The sequence below is a fragment of the Chionomys nivalis genome, chromosome 11, assembly GCF_950005125.1.
Source record: "Chionomys nivalis chromosome 11, mChiNiv1.1, whole genome shotgun sequence".
Taxonomy (NCBI): Eukaryota; Metazoa; Chordata; class Mammalia; order Rodentia; family Cricetidae; genus Chionomys; species Chionomys nivalis.
The window spans coordinates 29437106-29456123 of record NC_080096.1 but is presented as its reverse complement, the minus strand read 5'-3'; the positions used below and the strand labels follow the sequence as shown (position 1 = coordinate 29456123).

At 43.7% G+C, this 19018-nt stretch overlaps 1 protein-coding gene across 1 annotated transcript in view; it reads right to left on the bottom strand.

The window, feature by feature from the left end:
- Positions 1 to 2362: 2362 nt before the first annotated feature.
- Zmpste24 (zinc metallopeptidase STE24) overlaps positions 2363 to 19018 on the bottom strand; it is a 33496-nt gene continuing 16840 nt past the window's right edge. Inside the window, exons 7-10 of the mRNA XM_057785180.1 lie at positions 16589 to 16773; positions 8763 to 8867; positions 5880 to 6023; positions 2363 to 2707 (exon numbers count right to left, since the gene is read on the bottom strand). Coding sequence (XP_057641163.1) covers positions 2483 to 2707; positions 5880 to 6023; positions 8763 to 8867; positions 16589 to 16773 — 659 coding nt within the window. The 3' untranslated portion in view covers positions 2363 to 2482. The remainder of the gene's footprint in view (positions 2708 to 5879; positions 6024 to 8762; positions 8868 to 16588; positions 16774 to 19018) is intronic.

The window sequence follows — 19018 nt, the reverse complement described above, 5'->3', positions numbered from 1 at the left end:
GTTCAAACTCCAGCAACACACAAACATGGTGGCACCCGTAATTCCAGCACTCAGGAGGTGGAATCAAGAAGGTCAAGTTCAAGGTCATCCTCAACTACACAGCAGGCTTGAGGTCTGCCTGGATACAGGAGACTGTATCTCAAGGAGTTTCTCTTTAACAACTTGACAAATGTATTTCTTCTATGGGCAGAAAGAAAAACTACAGGAGGGAGGGGCTAGGGCATCTTGCTCACTGTTACCTAGACTTGAGGATCAGAGGCGAGCTCTGCGGCCCAGACAGGGCAGTTATCTGTTCACTGGTATAGGCAATGCTGGTTTATTGGGCTTTAGAAGACTTGGGTATCTCCTGATTGATCTGGATGAGAGAGAGGTCCAAAGGGTGGCCGGAACAGTAAAAAGCAAGCCCAAGACAATCTGAGGTTGTAGCAATGAAGAAGAAATAATTCCAAAGCTGCTTCTGAGGGAATGCCAGCAAGAACTGGCGACGTGTGTGCTGGAAAGAACAGGAGGCGGCCATGAATGGCAGTGGTGTCACTCAGGCTCAGGGCTGTTCACGGGATCCATGACAGCACCGTGCCTGTAGGTGACCAACACATCTGGGAAACATGACGCACAAATCACAACACAAAACCCAACACCAGGATGTAAATCTGCATTGGCAATTTTTAATGTCTCACTTGTGCAGAACTGAAATGTGTATTTAAAGGCACAGAAGGAAGGAAAGGCAATTATCTGAGCGTGAAGTCATAGGAAAGAATGCTGGAGAGAAACCTTGGGCCTCTCTGCTTAGCTGTAGGAATCAGACAATGCGGGACTGAATTGGAGCTCGGAGGCCATGATGGTCCGTGTGAGGGCACCACTCACACGTCAGCAGGGCACAAGCCAGTCCTCGTGTGGTCATTCGGCTATGGAGAAATGCCCAGGAGGTGTGCACCACGGTGAGTGGAGTGGCAGGAGCAGCATGGTTCACACTCAGGACACAGTCAGACGTCCTAAGTGGTCAAGCACACACCTTTACCACTGGAGATCTTTAATGATGCTGTCTCTAAAAGGAAACATCTGCCTGCCTACCAAGAATTATAATTTAAAAAAATGGAATCTGGTATAATTATAACTTGTGAATAAAAAAAAAAAATACGAAAACGAAAGCAGACATCTGTCCTCGAAAAAGACAGGAAACTTCTTTCCTGTAATAGAGAATCATGTCTAGTTCCCCCTTACGTCTTTTCAAATGTCATCTCCTCTTTTTCTCATCTCCTGCCACATTTAACACTGGGAAATGTGTACAGTACAGCGACGTCTGTTAGTGAAAGGGTGTGTACTATTATCTGCTGGGGAAAAACGAGAAAAAGCTAGTTTACCTCTAACAAGGCCAGGTGGGAGGAAAAGTTAAGAACTGAGACCAACCTTCTCTTCTCTCTCTCTTTCAGACAGGGTCTCACTACAGAGCCCTGAATGGCCTCTGCCTCAAGCGCTGGGATTAGAGGTAAGTGCTATCAAGCCTGGCTCAAAATTAAGACTTTCTTAAAAGTGAACCCAAACTCAGTGATTTAAAAGATTTCTAATTTCAAGTACTATTAATTCCTAAGCTGGGTGTGGTGGCTCACACCTGCAACCCCAGCATTTGGAAGTCAGAGAAAGGAGGAAGAATAAGTCTGGGGCTAACAGGGGCTGGAGTGAGACCTTATCTCAAAAAGTTAAGGAAGAGAGGAAGGGAAGGAGAAAAGGAGGAAAAGAAGGAGGAAGGAGGGAGAAGTGGGGAGGGAGGAAGAGGGAGAGAATTCTCGACTGGTGTGTGGCCAGAAAGAACAGAAAGCCTGTGCCTGCAGTGGCACAGCACAGACTAAAAGAACAGAAAGCCTGTGCCTGCAGCAGCACAGCACAGACTAACAGAACAGAAAGCCTGTGCCTGCAGCGGCACAGCACAGACTAACAGAACAGAAAGTCTGTGCCTGCAGCGGCACAGCACAGACTAACAACTTCCATTTCAGTAACATTAGCCTCATTAAGTTTTACTTTTCTTTCTCATTTAAAACACTGATTGGCCAGGTTAAATCAGAACAGCATGAAGGTAAACACAAATTTCATGTAGGTACAAGCACAATGATTTGGGACCACAATTTCTGTCTTGCAGAAAGTACCTGGAGGTGGCGTCCCCCTTTAAACACATAACCTGAAAACCCTCTATGCAGATTCACATAGTGAGGAAATAAACGAGTTGTGCACTGCCTTAAATAATTGTACAATTGGTGCTACACCAGATGTTAGATAAGACTATGCTTGAAAAATATTAAACCTCAATTTATTATCCAGTGTTTTAAGAAATGGATTATTAAAATCATTTTTGAAATGAGATTGTAAATGTATTTAAATCTGGACTTTTATGTACTTAATCATTTTTCTTAAAAAATTAAAAACATCAAGAGCTGGAACATGCTGCCAGGACTGAAATAATTGGAAGTGTGTCCAGTCGCTGAGTGGCTCAGTCTTGTTTTTTGTCTTTCAAAGCCTGAAGCCTCTCTAGCAGTGGGGGGTGCGAGTAGTGCCACGTTGAAAACAGCCAGTCAGAAACGGGGAACCCCAGGTTATCTTTGTTCAGCTTGATCAAAGCAGAATATAAGTCTTTAGCCATCCCAAGTTTCTTGGCAAAAGCATCGGCCTGAAACTCAAATCTGCGGCTCAGGACTGTTAGGCAGAAAGACAGAACCTGCAGGAGAAAGGAAAAGGGTTTAGCCGCCTGGCACCTTTATTGACAGGGAAGTCTTCATGAGCCAGGCTGTGGAGGAAGGCTGGTCAGGACGTGAGAAAGGCAACCCAAACCTACTACGAGACTATGACTTAAGGATTCAAGGATGGGTGGGGTGGGGTTGTCAAACTGAGCTTCCCCCACCCCAAGCAAACAGACCAGAAATGTATACATCCTTATTACAATGGAGCTCTTGAGAATGTGCCGGGTGCCAGGCTTCACCCTTGAAGAACGTCTCAACTTCTACTGTACAGGTCAGTAGGTGAAGCCCAGAGGGCCATAGGGCTGGGAGGTTAGTGCTTAACTAAGGGAGACTCAAAGCCAGCACAGCCTGGCGTTCCCAGTCAGTTCTATGCTCACGTCCTGTCAATAATATACCTTTTTCCTTGTTTCTCTGAGGCAGGGTTTTACATAACCCAGGCTGACCTCAAACTCCTCATCTTCTGCCCCCACATCCCAGTGCTGGGATTACAGGAATCCACTACTACATCCGGATGTTCTTTTTCTTTTTTTTCTTTTTTTTGGTTTTTCGAGACAGGGTTTCTCTGTGGTTTTGGAGCCTGTCCTGGAACTAGCTCTTGTAGACCAGGCTGGTCTCGAACTCACAGAGATCCGCCTGCCTCTGCCTCCCGAGTGCTGGGATTAAAGGCGTGCGCCACCACCGCCCGGCCGGATGTTCTTTTTCAAATATTTATTTTGTGCTTGTGTTTTGCCTAGTGCCCAAAGAGGTCAGACTTCAAGATCCCTTTGAACTAACTGGAGTTACGGATGGCTGAGTCATCACGTGGGTCCTCTGCAAGGGTAGCAAGTGCTCTTAACCACTAAGCCAACTCTCTAGCCCCACAGAGGATCATCATATTCTTAATCATTTATCTATCTTTAGTACGTCTTCACTGAGATTATTCTCAAGCATATGACAGAACCTCTGACAATAGTTTCAAATTTTGTTTTGTTAACAAAATTTGGTCTATGTAGCTGGCCTTACACTCATGCTCCTCCCCCTTCAGCTTCCTGAGTCAAAACTGAAGTTGTGGAAAATTAATATTATTTTAACTGTGTAAAGGTGTTACATTTGTTTCTGCTGCTTTTGTTAATGATGCAAAGATGCATCACATTTGTCTGATTAAATAAAATTAACCTGGGGATCAGGAAACGGTAGGGGAACCATGTGTAGCTGGGGTTCTTAATTGGGGGCTGAGCAGAAGGTCACCCTGTTTTTCAGGAGATTTGAGTGAGGAGAGCAGGTTAGCTACCTGCTATTCAGCCTCTCTGAGCTAGCAAGATTTTACCTCAAAAAAAAAAAAAAGTGGCTATGACAATATCTCCAGAGTAAGTTTAAGTTCAGTTATTTTTTTAAAGATTTATTTATTTATTATGTATACAACATTCCTTCCACGTATGCTTGCATGCCAGAAGAGGGCACCAGATCTTATTATAGATGGCTGTGAGCCACCATGTGGTTGCTGGGAATTGAACTCAGGACCTTTGGAAGAGCAGTCAGTGCTCTTAACCTCTGAGCCATCTCTCCAAGTTCACAGTTTTTAAAGACCATTATGAAAGGGAAATTTTTTAATGGAAAACTATAAACTCTGAGGGATTAAAAAGTCTTTGCAACAGCACTTGGGAAACTGAGGCAGGTAGATCTCCGAGTTGGAGGCCAGGCTGGTCTACAGAGTGAGCTCTAGGACAGCCAGGGCTACACAGAGAAATTTAATGCCTAGGGCTAGAGAGATGGCCCAGCATTCAACAGATGTACTGATCTTCCGGGGGAATCGGGCTGGATTCCCAGCAACAATGTCAGACAGCTTACAGCTCCAGGAGCATCCACCGACTCTGGCCTCTGCCGGCACCTGCATTCACATGCCCGTGCCACAAACATCACACACATAGTTAAAAATAATAAAAGTAAATCTTAGAAACAAAAACAACAGGTTAATGTTTATAATTTGGAAATAATAAATACATGTTCTCTCAAAATTTATATAGCTTGTGTGGACACTTTACAGCTATTTCTCTCCATTTTTCTTTCATGGCATGCCCCACCCCCACCCTGAATGCTTTCCTAAGTGGAGAACTAGAATTCACCTAGTTGGTTTGATAACCTCTACCCTAGGACCCATCTCAAGGATGCATGGAGGTTCCTCAAGATCACCGATATTTCCTGGTTTCATCTGGAAGCCTTATCAAAGGCCATGAGATTCTGCTCTGAAGTGCAGTCTCCTTAACCGGCGTTGTATCACACATGCAGAATCTGCTGGCGATGGCTTCCTAACCTCACTTGTGGTTTCGTGGGTCCTGGAGAGGACCCTAAAGTTCCTGTGAACAATCAGAGTAACACACAGCTCCTTCTCGTCTAGTAAAGTTCCTGTGAACAATCAGAGGAACACACAGCTCCTTCTCGTCTAGTAAAGTTCCTGTGAACAATCAGAGGAACACACAGCTCCTTCTAGTCTAGTAAAGTTCCTGTGAACAATCAGAGTAACACACAGCTCCTTCTCGTCTAGTAAAGTTCCTGTGAACAATCAGAGGAACACACAGCTCCTTCTCGTCTAGTAAAGTTCCTGTGAACAATCAGAGGAACACACAGCTCCTTCTCGTCTAGTAAAGTTCCTGTGAACAATCAGAGGAACACACAGCTCCTTCTCGTCTAGTAAAGTTCCTGTGAACAATCAGAGGAACACACAGCTCCTTCTCGTCTAGTAAAGTTCCTGTGAACAATCAGAGGAACACACAGCTCCTTCTCGTCTAGTAAAGTTCCTGTGAACAATCAGAGGAACACACAGCTCCTTCTCGTCTAGCTGCCTCCTCAGTTCCATCCATTTTGTCCTCTCACACAGGTTTTCACCCACGCCGTGAGCACACGGCCTAGCACACGGCATAGCAGGTGACCTCCAGTTACTGGAGCTCGGAGGGATATGTATCAAGGCTTCCACTGCTAAGCTCCAACTCTCTACTTCACTATTTAGACTTGGATTTCTCTGCTGCTTTTATACTGTCCGGTATACTTTATAATATACAGTGAGGAACTAGAAGCTTCTATGGCTTTGTTGATATATTTTCACACTACCCTAAAGAATTCAGATTTGAAACAGGCAAAAACACATATGTAGTAATTTAAAAAAGCATACATTACCTCATTGTAGGGTGAGAAAATAAACTGAAAGATGATCAAGAGTCCGATCAGAGTGGGTTGGCTGTCATAAAAACCAAAGGCAGCAAAAAGTACCTTTTGACCAATTAACACACCAAACAAGAAGAAACACAGGAAAGAATTTATCTAGAAAAGAGGACATAATACTACTGGTTACTATGCCGCTAAGCAGGCTGTGTGCATTGTCTTATTAATCAATGGGAGAGGGCTTATCTCACTGTGGGTGGTGCCACTTTTGGGCAGGTGGTCCTGGGTTGTAGGCTGAGCAAGCCATGAAGAGCAAGCAACCCCCCTATGGTAGTGGTTCTCAACCTTCCTAAGGCTGTGTAGCCCTGGCTACAGGAACTAGCTTTGTAGACCAGGCTGGCTTTGAACTCAGAGATCCGCCGGCCTCTGCCTCCTGAGTGCTACGATTAAAGGTGTGCATCGCCACAATGAAGAGAACTTTAAATAACACATCTAACTGGCTATGGAGGAGAAGGAGATGAAAATACACAATAATTTGCTGACAGTGGGCAGATGATAGTTTGGTTGGATGACCAGGGGCCTCGGAACATACTAGAGTGAGGTTAGCCTGCTTCCACAGTTACTCTAGGACTTCCCAATGTGTCCTCAGGGACCAGTCCACTGCCTTGCGGGTAGGGCTGATCCCACCACACCCATCCCTTTACAGAAGGGGCAGTGATTTTCCTTACAGATCAAGCACTGAGTTAGAATTAGAATCTGTGTTTGTATAGTACAGCTTCAAGCTAAGGAACTAAGTTTCGACTATCAACTTGTGGCAGCAGGAAAACCAGGCTCACCAGTCTTCCCACAGAAGTCCGCACAGCCCAGAACCCACTGGTTCTGGAACAGAGACCCATCCAAGACTCAGCGTGATGGGAAAAGCCTGTAACTCTAATGCTTGGGAGGCAGGATGATTACAAGTTGAAATCTCATCCTACAGAATGAGATTTTATCTTAAAGCACACACACACACACACACACACACACACACACACACACACACACACACACGATCAGTTAAGGCTGTATGTACTCAGAACAAGCCAACACAGACAGCTAGCTGCTATTTCAGCCAGAGCTTGAGAACATCTTCACTTCATTTGGAACAACGGTTTTCAACCTTCCTAATGTTGTGACCCTTTCCTACAGCTCGTGTTGTGGTAACCCCCAATCATAAAATTATTTTCATTGCTACTTCATAATTTTGTTACCAATATGAATTGTTATGTAAATGTCTGTGTTTCTGATAGTCTTAGGTGACCCTGTGAAAGGGCGGCTCAGCCCCAGAGCGGCTGTGATCCACAAGCTGAGAACCACTAGTTTAGAGGAACTAGCAACACCCTGAGGAGGAGTGGTTACTGGAATTGCTTTCTGCAATTTTTGGTGAATATATAATTACTTTGAAATGAGGAAAGGCTTTGAGTTGACTTTGGTTTGGTGCCGTTTCCTGGGAGACAGGATGTGCCAGTTGATCTTCATCAACCTGACACAAACCCTGGCATATCTGGGAAGAGGAACCTCCCGTGAGAAAGTGACCCCACCAGATGGCCTGGAGGTAAACCTGCAGGGCATTTTCTTGATTGATGACTGATATGGGAGGCCTCTGGCCTCTGTGGGCATCTGCACTCAAGTACACATACTCACTGCAGACACACATCCCTATGCATGATCACCATGAAAATAAATCTTTTTAAAAAATAGATTCTTCTAAAATACCTTTTAAAAGTAGAAATACAGTATCTGTATTTTACACGTATGATTTATTTATTTTTGTATAGCGTGTATGAGGTTTTGTGGCAGCATGCAGACAAGCATGTGGGGGTCAGGACAACCTTCAGGAGTCAGTTCTCTTCCGCCACTGGGTGAGTCCAGGAATCAGTCTAGCACCGTCCCTTGACGGCACGCACCTTTGCACTGAGCGTCTCACAACTTTAGAAAAGCATTCTACTGTGCACCCTCACAGCTCAAGTATCCGAGCAATTCTGGAAGTGACTGACAGTAGTAAACACTAGTTTGTATTTAACATGCTCCCACCATGCTCAGTACACTTCCAAACTCTGCCAGTACATGGATACATTTAATTCCTAACCAGCCCTATGCTGTATTATTCAACGAAGAGATGGAGGCAGAGACAAATTAAGGAATTGCCTCAGGTCTCACATATAAACTTGGAATCACCATGAGAAGTCAGGCAGCTTGGCCTCAAAATTGAGATCCTCCTGCCTCAGCAGCCTCTTGAATGGTAGGATTACAAGTCTGTGCCATCACTCCTGGCTTGATGAATGCCTTGTCCCCATTACTATATAATGTCTCAGGTCTGTTATACTTTATTTACTTACTTAGCTTTTCTTTTTAAGATCAAGTCTCAATATGTAGCTCAATTTGGCCTGGAAGCTGCTCTATAGCTCAGGACAGCATTTGGCTTCTAAAAATTTTAATTTATTAGTTTTGTTTATCAGACGTGTGTGTACAAGAAAGAGCACATATCACATTGCAAGTGTGGAGGTCAGAGGACAACTTGAGGAAGCTGGTTCTCCCTTCCACCGTGTGAGTCTTGGGGTTAAACTTAGGCTTGGCAGCAAGCACCTTTAACTGAAAGCCATTTCACCAGCCCCTTGAGCGTAGATCTTTCCGCCTAGGAGTCCTGAGTGCCTTAGATTACAGGTGGGCACCACCACATTCACTTCTGCCATTCTAATTCTGCCTTTATAACAAGGCACGTATGAGCCAGAGTGCTCAGCTGGAATCCCAGAGCACGGGAGTGAAGGCAAGTGGAGCTCAGTTCAAGGTCATCTCTGGCTACTTGAAACCCTGACTTAAAGAAAACAAAACAAAATACAACCATCACTCCGAACTTACCTGACTAATAATGATATTTTTTATTGTGTGTCCCAACTTCCAGTGTCCCAGTTCATGGCCAAGTACAGCCAACACCTCCTCATTTTTACATCCTTGTTTCTTATTCTGAATCAAAAAAAAAAGAGAGAAAATAACCTATTAATAACCTTTAATTCGTTTCTATCTTTAGCCTTGATCCAGTAATGTCCCTTCATTAATTGTAACGTAAATAACAGATTTCAGTATAGAACTTTGCTTAACACGACATTTCACTACATGCACCCCAAAGACAGAACTATAAACAAAACAGCATCCAACTTCACTAAGGGAGAACAAAAAATTGGAAAAGCATAAATCTTTATCAGTAAGTAAAGAGTTAATAAGCCATAATGAAACCATTTGATAGCCACATCCTAAACCCATTAGACACTTCATCCTCAAGTTTGCTCTGAAGTGGAAACTCCTTATGATGAGCATGAACAAGTAACTGTCATGCACACAGTCACTGGGAACGCTGACGGGAAGCACGGTGTCAGGAGCAGTCAACTGCATATGACAGACTGCAGTGACCTGACTGCTTGACATCCTTCCTATTTTCCAAATGTCTACAAATATGCACATCTCAGTTATGACTTAAAAATATACCAGTAACAGCTGTTTAAAAATAGATCCTCAGGGCTAGGTGATACAAAGCTTGTTGCCTAATATGCACAAGGCCCTGGTTCTAATCCCCAGCACTACCAAAAATCAGAAAAATAAAAACTGATTTAGGTTATAAGATAATGCAAGGAACACAGGAGAAACAGGAAGGGTGAAACCAGGAATGTGGGGGCAGGAAAGTGGAGCGGCAAATAGCAGCACATTAAGCAGACAAAGCTGAGTCTCAAGGCAGCAGTGGAGCGTACGGAGAGGGATCTGACTACACTGGTGAACTTTCAAAGGACATGGAGAACAACAACAAGCACCCCTGGAGCTGGAGAGAAAGAGGAAGTAGGCTAGAATAAGACCCAAGAGACCAGAGAAATGGCTCAGTGGGCAAAGGTGCTTATGTCAACAAACATAAAATTACGAAAAGTTGGCTCAACATATAAAGGTGCCTGCTACCAAGGCTGATGGCCTGAGCCTGATCCTTAGGACTCATATGGTGGGAGAGGATCGAATCCTGAAAGTGGTTCCTTGACCGCCACATGTATGCCCAGGCACATGGACACCCCACCCTTACATGTCACATATACAACAATAACTGAACTCAGTTAAAACAAGAAAAAAAAAAAAAACAGAAATCTAATATTCAAGTAACATGATCTCTGAAAAGAAAACAGAAACAAAAAGGAGCAGCTGGTGTGTGTGTGTACACGTAAGTGTGCGTGTGTCTGAGTGTACTAGGACAGACAAATGCAAATTTTCACCAGGCCCGTGCTCCATAAAAACCTCAGGGTCCTTCAAGATTAAGTTTAATGCAACAGGCTGGAGAGATGGCTGCTCTTCCCGAGGACTGGGGTTCCATGTCTGGCACCCCCATGGTAGCTCACAACTGTCTGTAATTCCAGTTCCAGAGGAACTGATGCCATCTTCTGGCATCCTCAGGCACCTGGCATGCACGTGGTGCACATATAGACATGCAGGTCAAACACACACACGCATATAGTTAAAAAAAAGTGATAAATTATAGTGAAAATCAGCAAATACTTCAGAAAACAAGTCACAGTAAGTGGGACATAATAAAGAGCAGCATTAGAGCCATAAAAATTGGTACAATGGGATTATCAGATTCAGAATACAAATAAGCATGAGCTGTACAAATAGGGAAACAGTGGGGGCAGTGGTGCAGCCTTTAATCCCAGCACTTGGGTAGCAGAAGCAGGCGGATCTCTTGAGTTTGAGGCCAGCCTGGTCTACAAAGTGAGTTCCATGACAGCTAGGACTGTTACACAGAGAAACCCTGTCTTGAAAAGCAAAAGAACAGTAGAGGCTTGGAATAGTGGTGCATACCTTTAATCATAACACTTGGTAGACAGAGGCAGAAAAGCAGATGGATCAATGTGAGTTTGAGGCCAGCCTGGTCTACATAGGGAGTTTCAGGACAGCCAGGGCTACGTAGAGACCCCATCTCAAAAACAAAAACAAAACCAAAAACAAAAGACATGATAGTGTAATAAGGAACACAGCTGGGCTGAGAATATATGCCTTACACGTGTTGTTCACCTTGGTTCACTTCCCAGCACGGGATGGGGTCAGGATGACACACAGCATGGGTGGGAGTCACATTCAAAGCCTTATCAATGGGAAATGCAAATAGAAGGGTGACTTGCCACCAAAAGGAGGCGCAATGATTCGCAGTGAAATGTTAGAAAGAACTGCATTTTCTTTCCTTCCACATTAATGTCACATGAAAGAATATAGACAAATACCACACCATGTATATAGCACACTCCTTCCCATAAAACTCGGACCTTATCTAATCTACATGGGAGTAGAAAAAGACAAGATCTCCTGAGTACATTGGGAGCATGGGGACCATGGGAGAGGGCAGTAGGGGAGGGCGGAGGAAAGAAGGGGAGCAGAGAAAAATATATAGCTCAATAAAAATTTAAAAAAGAAAAAATTAGATCACGGCTCTTATATCTGTTTACACAACTACAAAAAGCCAGTTATCTGTGAAGTATGCATGCATACATATGAATGTCAAATAAAAAGATACTTTAATTATTTGAAAAAATAAAAAATAAAACTCAGACCTTGCCTCATTTGATCTTTAACAACACTGCACTGGCAACGAGAGGAATATCTTTACTTTAGAGATAAAGAAAAGGAAGCTGAGAAATCAAAATGTGTTGGAGTGGAAGGTATTCTAACCCCAGCACTTGAGAGCCCAGGAGGTCAACGTCCAGCCTAGGTTTCCTGAGATCCTGTCTCAAAACAAAACAAAACAAAACAAAACAAAACACCCTCTTCAATCTGATAAATCCATCTGCACTGTTCACATACCCTCTTTTCAGAAACCTGCCTGCCTATTAGAATCTGCAGTTATATTTCAATTACAAGATGGGTACAGTTAGGGACGCACCTCCCAGACTGGAGACTGAAGTTGAGGATCAAGAGTTGAGGCCAGCCGGGCAATGGTGGCGCACGCCTTTAATCCCAGCACTCGGGAGGCAGAGGCAGGCGGATCTCTGTGAGTTCGAGACTAGCCTGGTCTACAGAGCTAGTTCCAGGACAGACTTCAAAGCCACAGAGAAACCCTGTCTCAAAAAACCAAAAAAAAGAAGAGTTGAGGCCAACTTGGGCTATATCAGATCAGATTCTACCTCAACAGAACAAAGAAAACCCCAAACCTCCAATTTTCAAAAACCACTCTACTTTGGCTATTCAAGGGGTATCTCATACACCTCAGCATGTCCCAAACTACGGGCTTCTTGGCACGTCTACTCACAGGTTTGTTAGGGTGGAATGAGGTCTAAGTACCATGACAAATACTGTATATATACGGTAGCTGATGAAATTAAAACAGGTTCTTCAAGAAGCCATCAGAGGGCAAGCAAGCCCCTTCACCACACTTCAAGGGCGCTCAGCATTTGTTCTTTGACTTTGTACTGCTGAGGACTGAATGCAGGCCCATGGCGTGCTAGGCAGGTATTCTACCAACTGGGTTTGTAGCCAGATAAAAACTGATTTCAAAGATACTAACGGCCTGCATTCTCCTTACATTGTCGCAACCCCTGGATCACTAGCTAGTATGGAAATGACCATCATATACCCTGCCCTGGACACCCCTAAGCGGGCTCTCTGCTGAACCTGCAGGCCTCTCAGGTGAACTCTCACTGAGCTGCCCTTTCTCACCTTCAGTTCTCCTTCCTATGAAATGACCTTAAGCCCTGTCCCAGCTTTGACTCTATGGCAGTGGTTAAACCTAAGTGGGTAATTCCACCTAAAGGAAACATTAAAGGCTAACTGTGGTAGTTCATACCTATGTTCTCAACACTCAAGCCTGAAGCAGGAAGGTCCCAAATTTGACCCAACCTAACCTGAACATTGTAAGTTCCAGGCCAGTATGGACCACACACAGCAAGCCACGTCTTCTGGGTATGTGTGGGGTGTGTGCATATGCATTTGGTGCACGCACGGCACGGGAATGCGCAGGAATGCACCTTAGCCTTGAGACAGGGTCTCTCACTGAACTGGAAGTTCTGTTTTGGCTGCAAGTGAGCACTTCGGGTCTGCCTGTCTCTACACCTCCATGAGCAGCTGTTTATATGGGTGCCAGGAATTCGAATTCAGGTTCTCAAGTTTGTAGAAAAAAAATGCTCTTACCCACTGGGATATCTTCCCAGCTGTACAAGATTCTGACTTAAAAAAAAAAAAAAAGGCTGGAGTGTTAGCGCAACAGTTAAAAACAAGAGCATTTGTTGCTCTTGCAGAAGGTTCAGGTTTGATTTCCAACCCCCACATGGTGTCTCAAAATCACCCATAACCCCACAGGATCTCTGTCTAATATCCTCTTCTGACCTCCACCAAGCATGTACGTGGTGCACATTCATCCACGCGGCACATACATAAACACACACACAAATGAATAAATCTGATAGAACACAGATAGTTTAGGAGTTAAGAGTGCTTTCTGCTCTTCCAGAGATTCTGGGTTTGGTTCCCAACACCCATGTGAGGTGGCTCAGGACTGCCTCTAACTCCAGCTCTGGACACGCCCTTTCTGGCCTCCTCTGACCCCTGCACGCACATGTACTTACCCACACACTCAGAGCCACAGAGACATTTCCCAATCGTGAGAGATCCTGCACCATTCTGACTCCGCTCCACTCCCACCCAAGAATATCTAATAATATCTGGGAGCCATTTTGGTTGTAATAACTGAGTGTGTCACTGGTCTCTAGTGGGGACAGGCCATTGATGCTGCCAAAGATCACAAGAGACTATCCAGTCCAGTAGTGCCAAGGTTGAGAAATCCTACCACCCTCTCCTCTGCCTCCAGGATTAGACATTTGGAAACCTTAACTTATTTGCTCAGTTATGAAGCTGGTAAGGGAATAGAGATCTAAAATCATCTCACAGGACACCAAACCAAGGGCACATGGCACCCACATATAAATACTGGAGACTGTTTCTGAAGATTACTATTTCTTGCTATCCCCCTCATCCATTTGATTTTAGTACTTTAAATCTTCCTAGTCAGCATTAGCTGATCTCATCCAGCAATGCTTTTAGACTCTCAGAAGTTTTCTTGGGACTGGGCGCATGGCACACACTTTTTTTTTGGGGGGGGGTTAAGACTCCTTTTAATTCCAGTACTTGGGAGGTGGAGACAGGTGATCTCTGAGCCAACCTGGTCTACATACATAGTGAGTCCCAGGACACCAAGGGCTATGTACCTTGTCTCAAAAACAAACAAACAAACAAACAACAAAACAGGAAAAGCGTTCTTGGACCAGTGAGATGGTAAAGGTGCTTGCCAGTGAGTCTGGAGACCCGAGTCTGACCCCTGGTGGGAGGGGAGAAGTGCTTCCACAAACTGCTCTCTGACCCCTAGACACGAGCCACGGCATGTACATATCACTCACACAACTGCGCACACATACGCACAAGATAAAAAGGAAAAGAAATGCCTTCTCGTCTACTCTTCTGTATCTTGTATCTTCAGCTTCCCAGAACCAGAGCAAAGGATGTTTGTCTGACCACCCCCCTCACACTGTACATTTATAAAGATTAGACTTCAAAAACATTTTTTTTTTCCAATTTTGAGACAGTACCTTATATACGCCAGACTGACCTTGAACTTCTGACCCTCCTGTCTTAGCCTCCTTAGCTACAGTACTGGGACTGTAGGTGTGAGCCATCGTGTCTGGTTTACTTGGTGCTTTGCATTGAATTTAGGCTTATGCGTTCAAGGCAAGTACTTTATCAACTGACCCACATTCCCAGCCCCTACTTTTTGTTGTTATTCTTCTTCTTGTTTTTTCGAAACAGCATTTCTTCACATAGTCAACCTCGGCTGTCCTGAAACTTTCTCTATAAACCAGGCCGACCTTTAACACCCAGAGTACTGGGATTAAAAGAGTGCAACACCACCACCCAGCTCTTTTGTCTACTTTTGACAGTTCTGTCACTCACTCTGTAGACCAGTCTAAGCTTCAAACCACTCGCCTCTGCCTCCTGGGTGCTGGGATTAAAGGCGTGAACTATCAACCCAGACTACTTTTGTATTTAATGCCAAGCAAAGCAGTTCAGTACAGAGCACATATTTCATGAATAAATCTTAAAATGCACCCAAGGAACCTCAGTGACTAAATGACAGACTAGGTCAACTCTGCCCACTGCAAAGTAAAGCCTAGTGCCGGGCGGTGGTGGCGCACGCCTTTAATCCCAGCACTTGGGAGGCAGAGGCAGGCGGATCTCTGTGAGTTCGAGACCAGCCTGGTCTACAAGAGCTAGTTCCAGGACAGGCTCCAAAACCACAGAGAAACCCTGTCTCGAAAAACCAAAAAAAAAAAAAAAAAAAAAGTAAAGCCTAGTAACTGCTATGTCTCAATTACACCAAAAAGTAAATGTTCATCTTATTTTGCCTGCAGAAATTCTTTGATCATAAACATAAAAGGAATATGGGCCAATGAGATGGCTCATCAGATAAAAGTGACGCTCAACAGACCCTCAGATCTTAGTACAACTGACTCCATTCAGGCCATAAAACTCAGCATGTAGGCAGCATCACCAGTCAAAATGAAAACAAAGACCTAATCCACCAAAATCCATAGTTCTGGGAAAGTCTCTGAATGTACTAACTTTCTTTTTTAGCTTCTGTAGTCTTGCTTCTTTCTGGCTATGTTTGTTAGCTAAAGCATGTCAACTTGAGGCATGGGTTTTGTGCTTAAAAGTTTATCCCAAAGGGCCTAGAGAGATGGCTCAAAGGTTAAGAGCATTGGCTGCTCTTCTGGAGGTCCTGAGTTCAATTATCAGCAACCACAACCATTTATAATGAGATCTGGTGCCCCCTTCTGGCCTGCAGGTGTACATGCACATAGAACACTACATGCATAATAAATAAATCTTTTTTTTTTTTTTTTGGTTTTTCGAGACAGGGTTTCTCTGTGGTTTGGGAGCCTGTCCTGGAACTAGCTCTTGTAGACCAGGCTGGTCTCGAACTCACAGAGATCTGCCTGCCTCTGCCTTCCGAGTGCTGGGATTAAAGGCGTGCGCCACCACCGCCTGGCTAATAAATAAATCTTAAAAAAAAAAAAAAAAGTTCACCCTAAAAAAGACTTGGGACTACAATGGGGCTATACTGATTACACCCAGTTTAGTTGCTGGCCAGTTAACAAAGACATTTATTGGTTTAAACCTGTGTCCGAGTCGTCTTCTCTGTAGATACCCCATAACTGTCACCAATCCTGACTACTGATTTTCAATTCCCAGGGCCTACAGTAGCAGGAGACAACTCCTACAACTTGTCCTTCTGACTTCCATGTTTGCATAGTGTGCACACATAGTACACACAGCGTGCACACGTACACACACACACACAAGTAAAGCTATTACATGTTTAAATTTTGGTTTTTTGAGACAGGGTTTTTCTGTAGCTTTGGAGCCTGTTCTGGAACTCTCTCTGTAGACCAGGCTGGCCTCGAACTCACACATGATTTAAAAAAAATAAGAACTTTCACTATTATGTACATCGTGTGCAAGCTTGCAAGGTAGTTTAGCATGTGCTAAAGGTAATCATTCCCCAAAGAGCAGAACTTGAAGGATCCATAGCATCTCTATTTGTGGCCCTGTGACCTTCACTTGTAGACAGAAACTGTGGAAGAACTGAGTCAGAGTCTGAGGACAAAAGAACTCACTTTCACTTTAGCTCTTATTTCTTCACTGTCCCCTTCGCCTTCATTGCGGGGCTCCATGCCAGGCTCCTCCTGGTTGTCTTTGTTTTGTACAGAGTATTCTTCTAGTAGAGTGTCAAACAAAACTATTCTCTTGTTCTTGAAGAAGCCATAAAAGTAAGCATTGCTGTGGGAAGAGCGCTTAGACCCTAAGGAAAGACAGTCCAAAGCACGGAACAGAGTTAAACCATCTGGGTCCTTCAGAACTAATGGGAAGGGCGTTAACATTTCCAAGCTGTTTAATACCTGGAGAAACTGCATTAACAGAACTCATTAGCAGCAGTGGGGTGGCTGTCGCCCTGCCCCACTTACACTACTGGCTTGCAGCCATAGTACACGCAGCCTAAACACCTAATTAAAATGATTAACTTGTGGTAAAGCTATGAAATCGAATTCTAGACAGCCAGGAAAAAAAAATTATATACCTGCATGGAATTTAGCAAGAGAAAAGCTCACCGAAGTATCGTGAAGAATACAAAATTCCACACATACATAAGGTTACCATATTATCAAAAACTGTGCATGTAGACAGGAAGGCATAAACCCAAGGCTACGAGAAAAAACACCACAGTAAGGAAGTGCAGTTCATGGGGACCTAGAAGTATGGGTGTCGTTTGTCTCTGTTCCAGGGCTTTTTAGAAAGCAGACATCTATTAGCAGAAAAGCCTCTGGGAGACTGGAAGGAAACACACCTAAACTTTCAACAGAGGCTGAGAGTACCCGAACTGTGGTTGATACCACTTCCTTCTTTATGAACTTCTACAATTTCCAAATGTTCTTCATTGTGTAGTAATTTGAATAAAGTGGCTAAGAGTACTCTGAGCTTAAATCCTGGCTTTGGTGTGTACAAGTTGTGAAAATCTAGGAACTGTTTTAAAGCTCTAGTTTCCTGTCTATGAAGCAAGGCTAAAATGTGCCTCATAATATATTATAACAACATACCTTGACCAACATTAAATACTGCTATTATTTATATATATGTATTAAAATGAAAAAATGACAAATTATTTCTCTTGAAAACTAAGTTTCTTAAAGAAAATGTGAATTTTGCATCTATTCAATTCTATTTTAAAATTATTTATTTTCATTTTGTGTACATTGATGTTTTGTCTGCAAGTGTGTCTGAGTGAGGGTATCAATCCCCTGCAACTAAAGTCAGACAGTTGTGAGCTGCTATCTGGGTGCTGGAAATTGAGCTGGGGATCTCTGGAAGAGCAGTCAGTGTTAACTGCTGAGTCACCTCTCCATCCCATCATTTTCATTTTTTAAAAAGATTTATTTTTATTTAGACATGTGTGTATTTGTTTAGGGATGCCACCTGTGTGCATTGGCTGGCAGAGGCCAAGAGAAGTAATGGTGGGGGGGCCGGGGAGATGACTTATTTTAAAGCACTTTCTGTTCTTGCAGAGGACCTAAATTCAGTTCCTAGCACCATAGCACGTGGCTCACAACCACATGTAACTCCAGCTCAAGGAATTCTGGTACTAGTTCTGATCTCCCATAACCAGACACACACACACACACATATACATAATTTAAAATATTTACTGGGGGCTTATGTATACCAGACTGTTTACCAGTGCTATGATGTTGAACTTTTGATACTTGTGCTTCTACCTTCCAAGTGCTGGGTTTAAGGGTGTGGGCACAACATAAGGTTTATGTGGTGCTGGGCATAAAATCCTAGGCCTTGCGCATGCTAGGCAAGCATTCTACCAACTGAATCACTCTCCTGGCCATGCATTTACTCATATTCCAAATATAATACACTTGGCAGTATGTTTAGAATATAGTAAAGCCGGGGGCTGGAGAGATGGCTCAGAGGGTAAGAGCACTGGTTGCTCTTCCAGAGATCCCGAGTTCAATTCCCAGCAACCACATGGTGGCTCACAACCATCTGTAATGAGATCTGGTGCCTTCCTTGCCAGCAGTACATTGTATGCTTAATAAATAAATCTTTAAAAAAAAAAAAAAAAGAATATAGTAAAGCCTTGATATTATTTATTGCATTGTAATATCATTTTTGGGTAGTTACCTGGAAGTTAAGAGACAAACACATGGCTCTATTTTGTCAGTACTGTGGCAAACGTTGTTATCATTCTCATACTATTCTTTTTAAATGTGTGTGTGTGTGTATACATATGTGTATAGTATGGGTGCCTGCAAGGCCAGAAGAAGGCACTGGATCCCTTGGAATTGGAGTTACAGTTGTGGGCCACCCATCATAGGTTGTGAGAATCAAACTCAGCTCCCTTTCAAGAACAACAGACACCTTTAACTGCCTAGCCTTCTCTCCAGCCCCTCGTATTTCTTTTCTTTTTTTTAATGAGGAAAGAGTCTAGGGCTTCATGCTTGCTAGTCAAGCATCTACCGAGTCATATCCCCAGCCCTCAT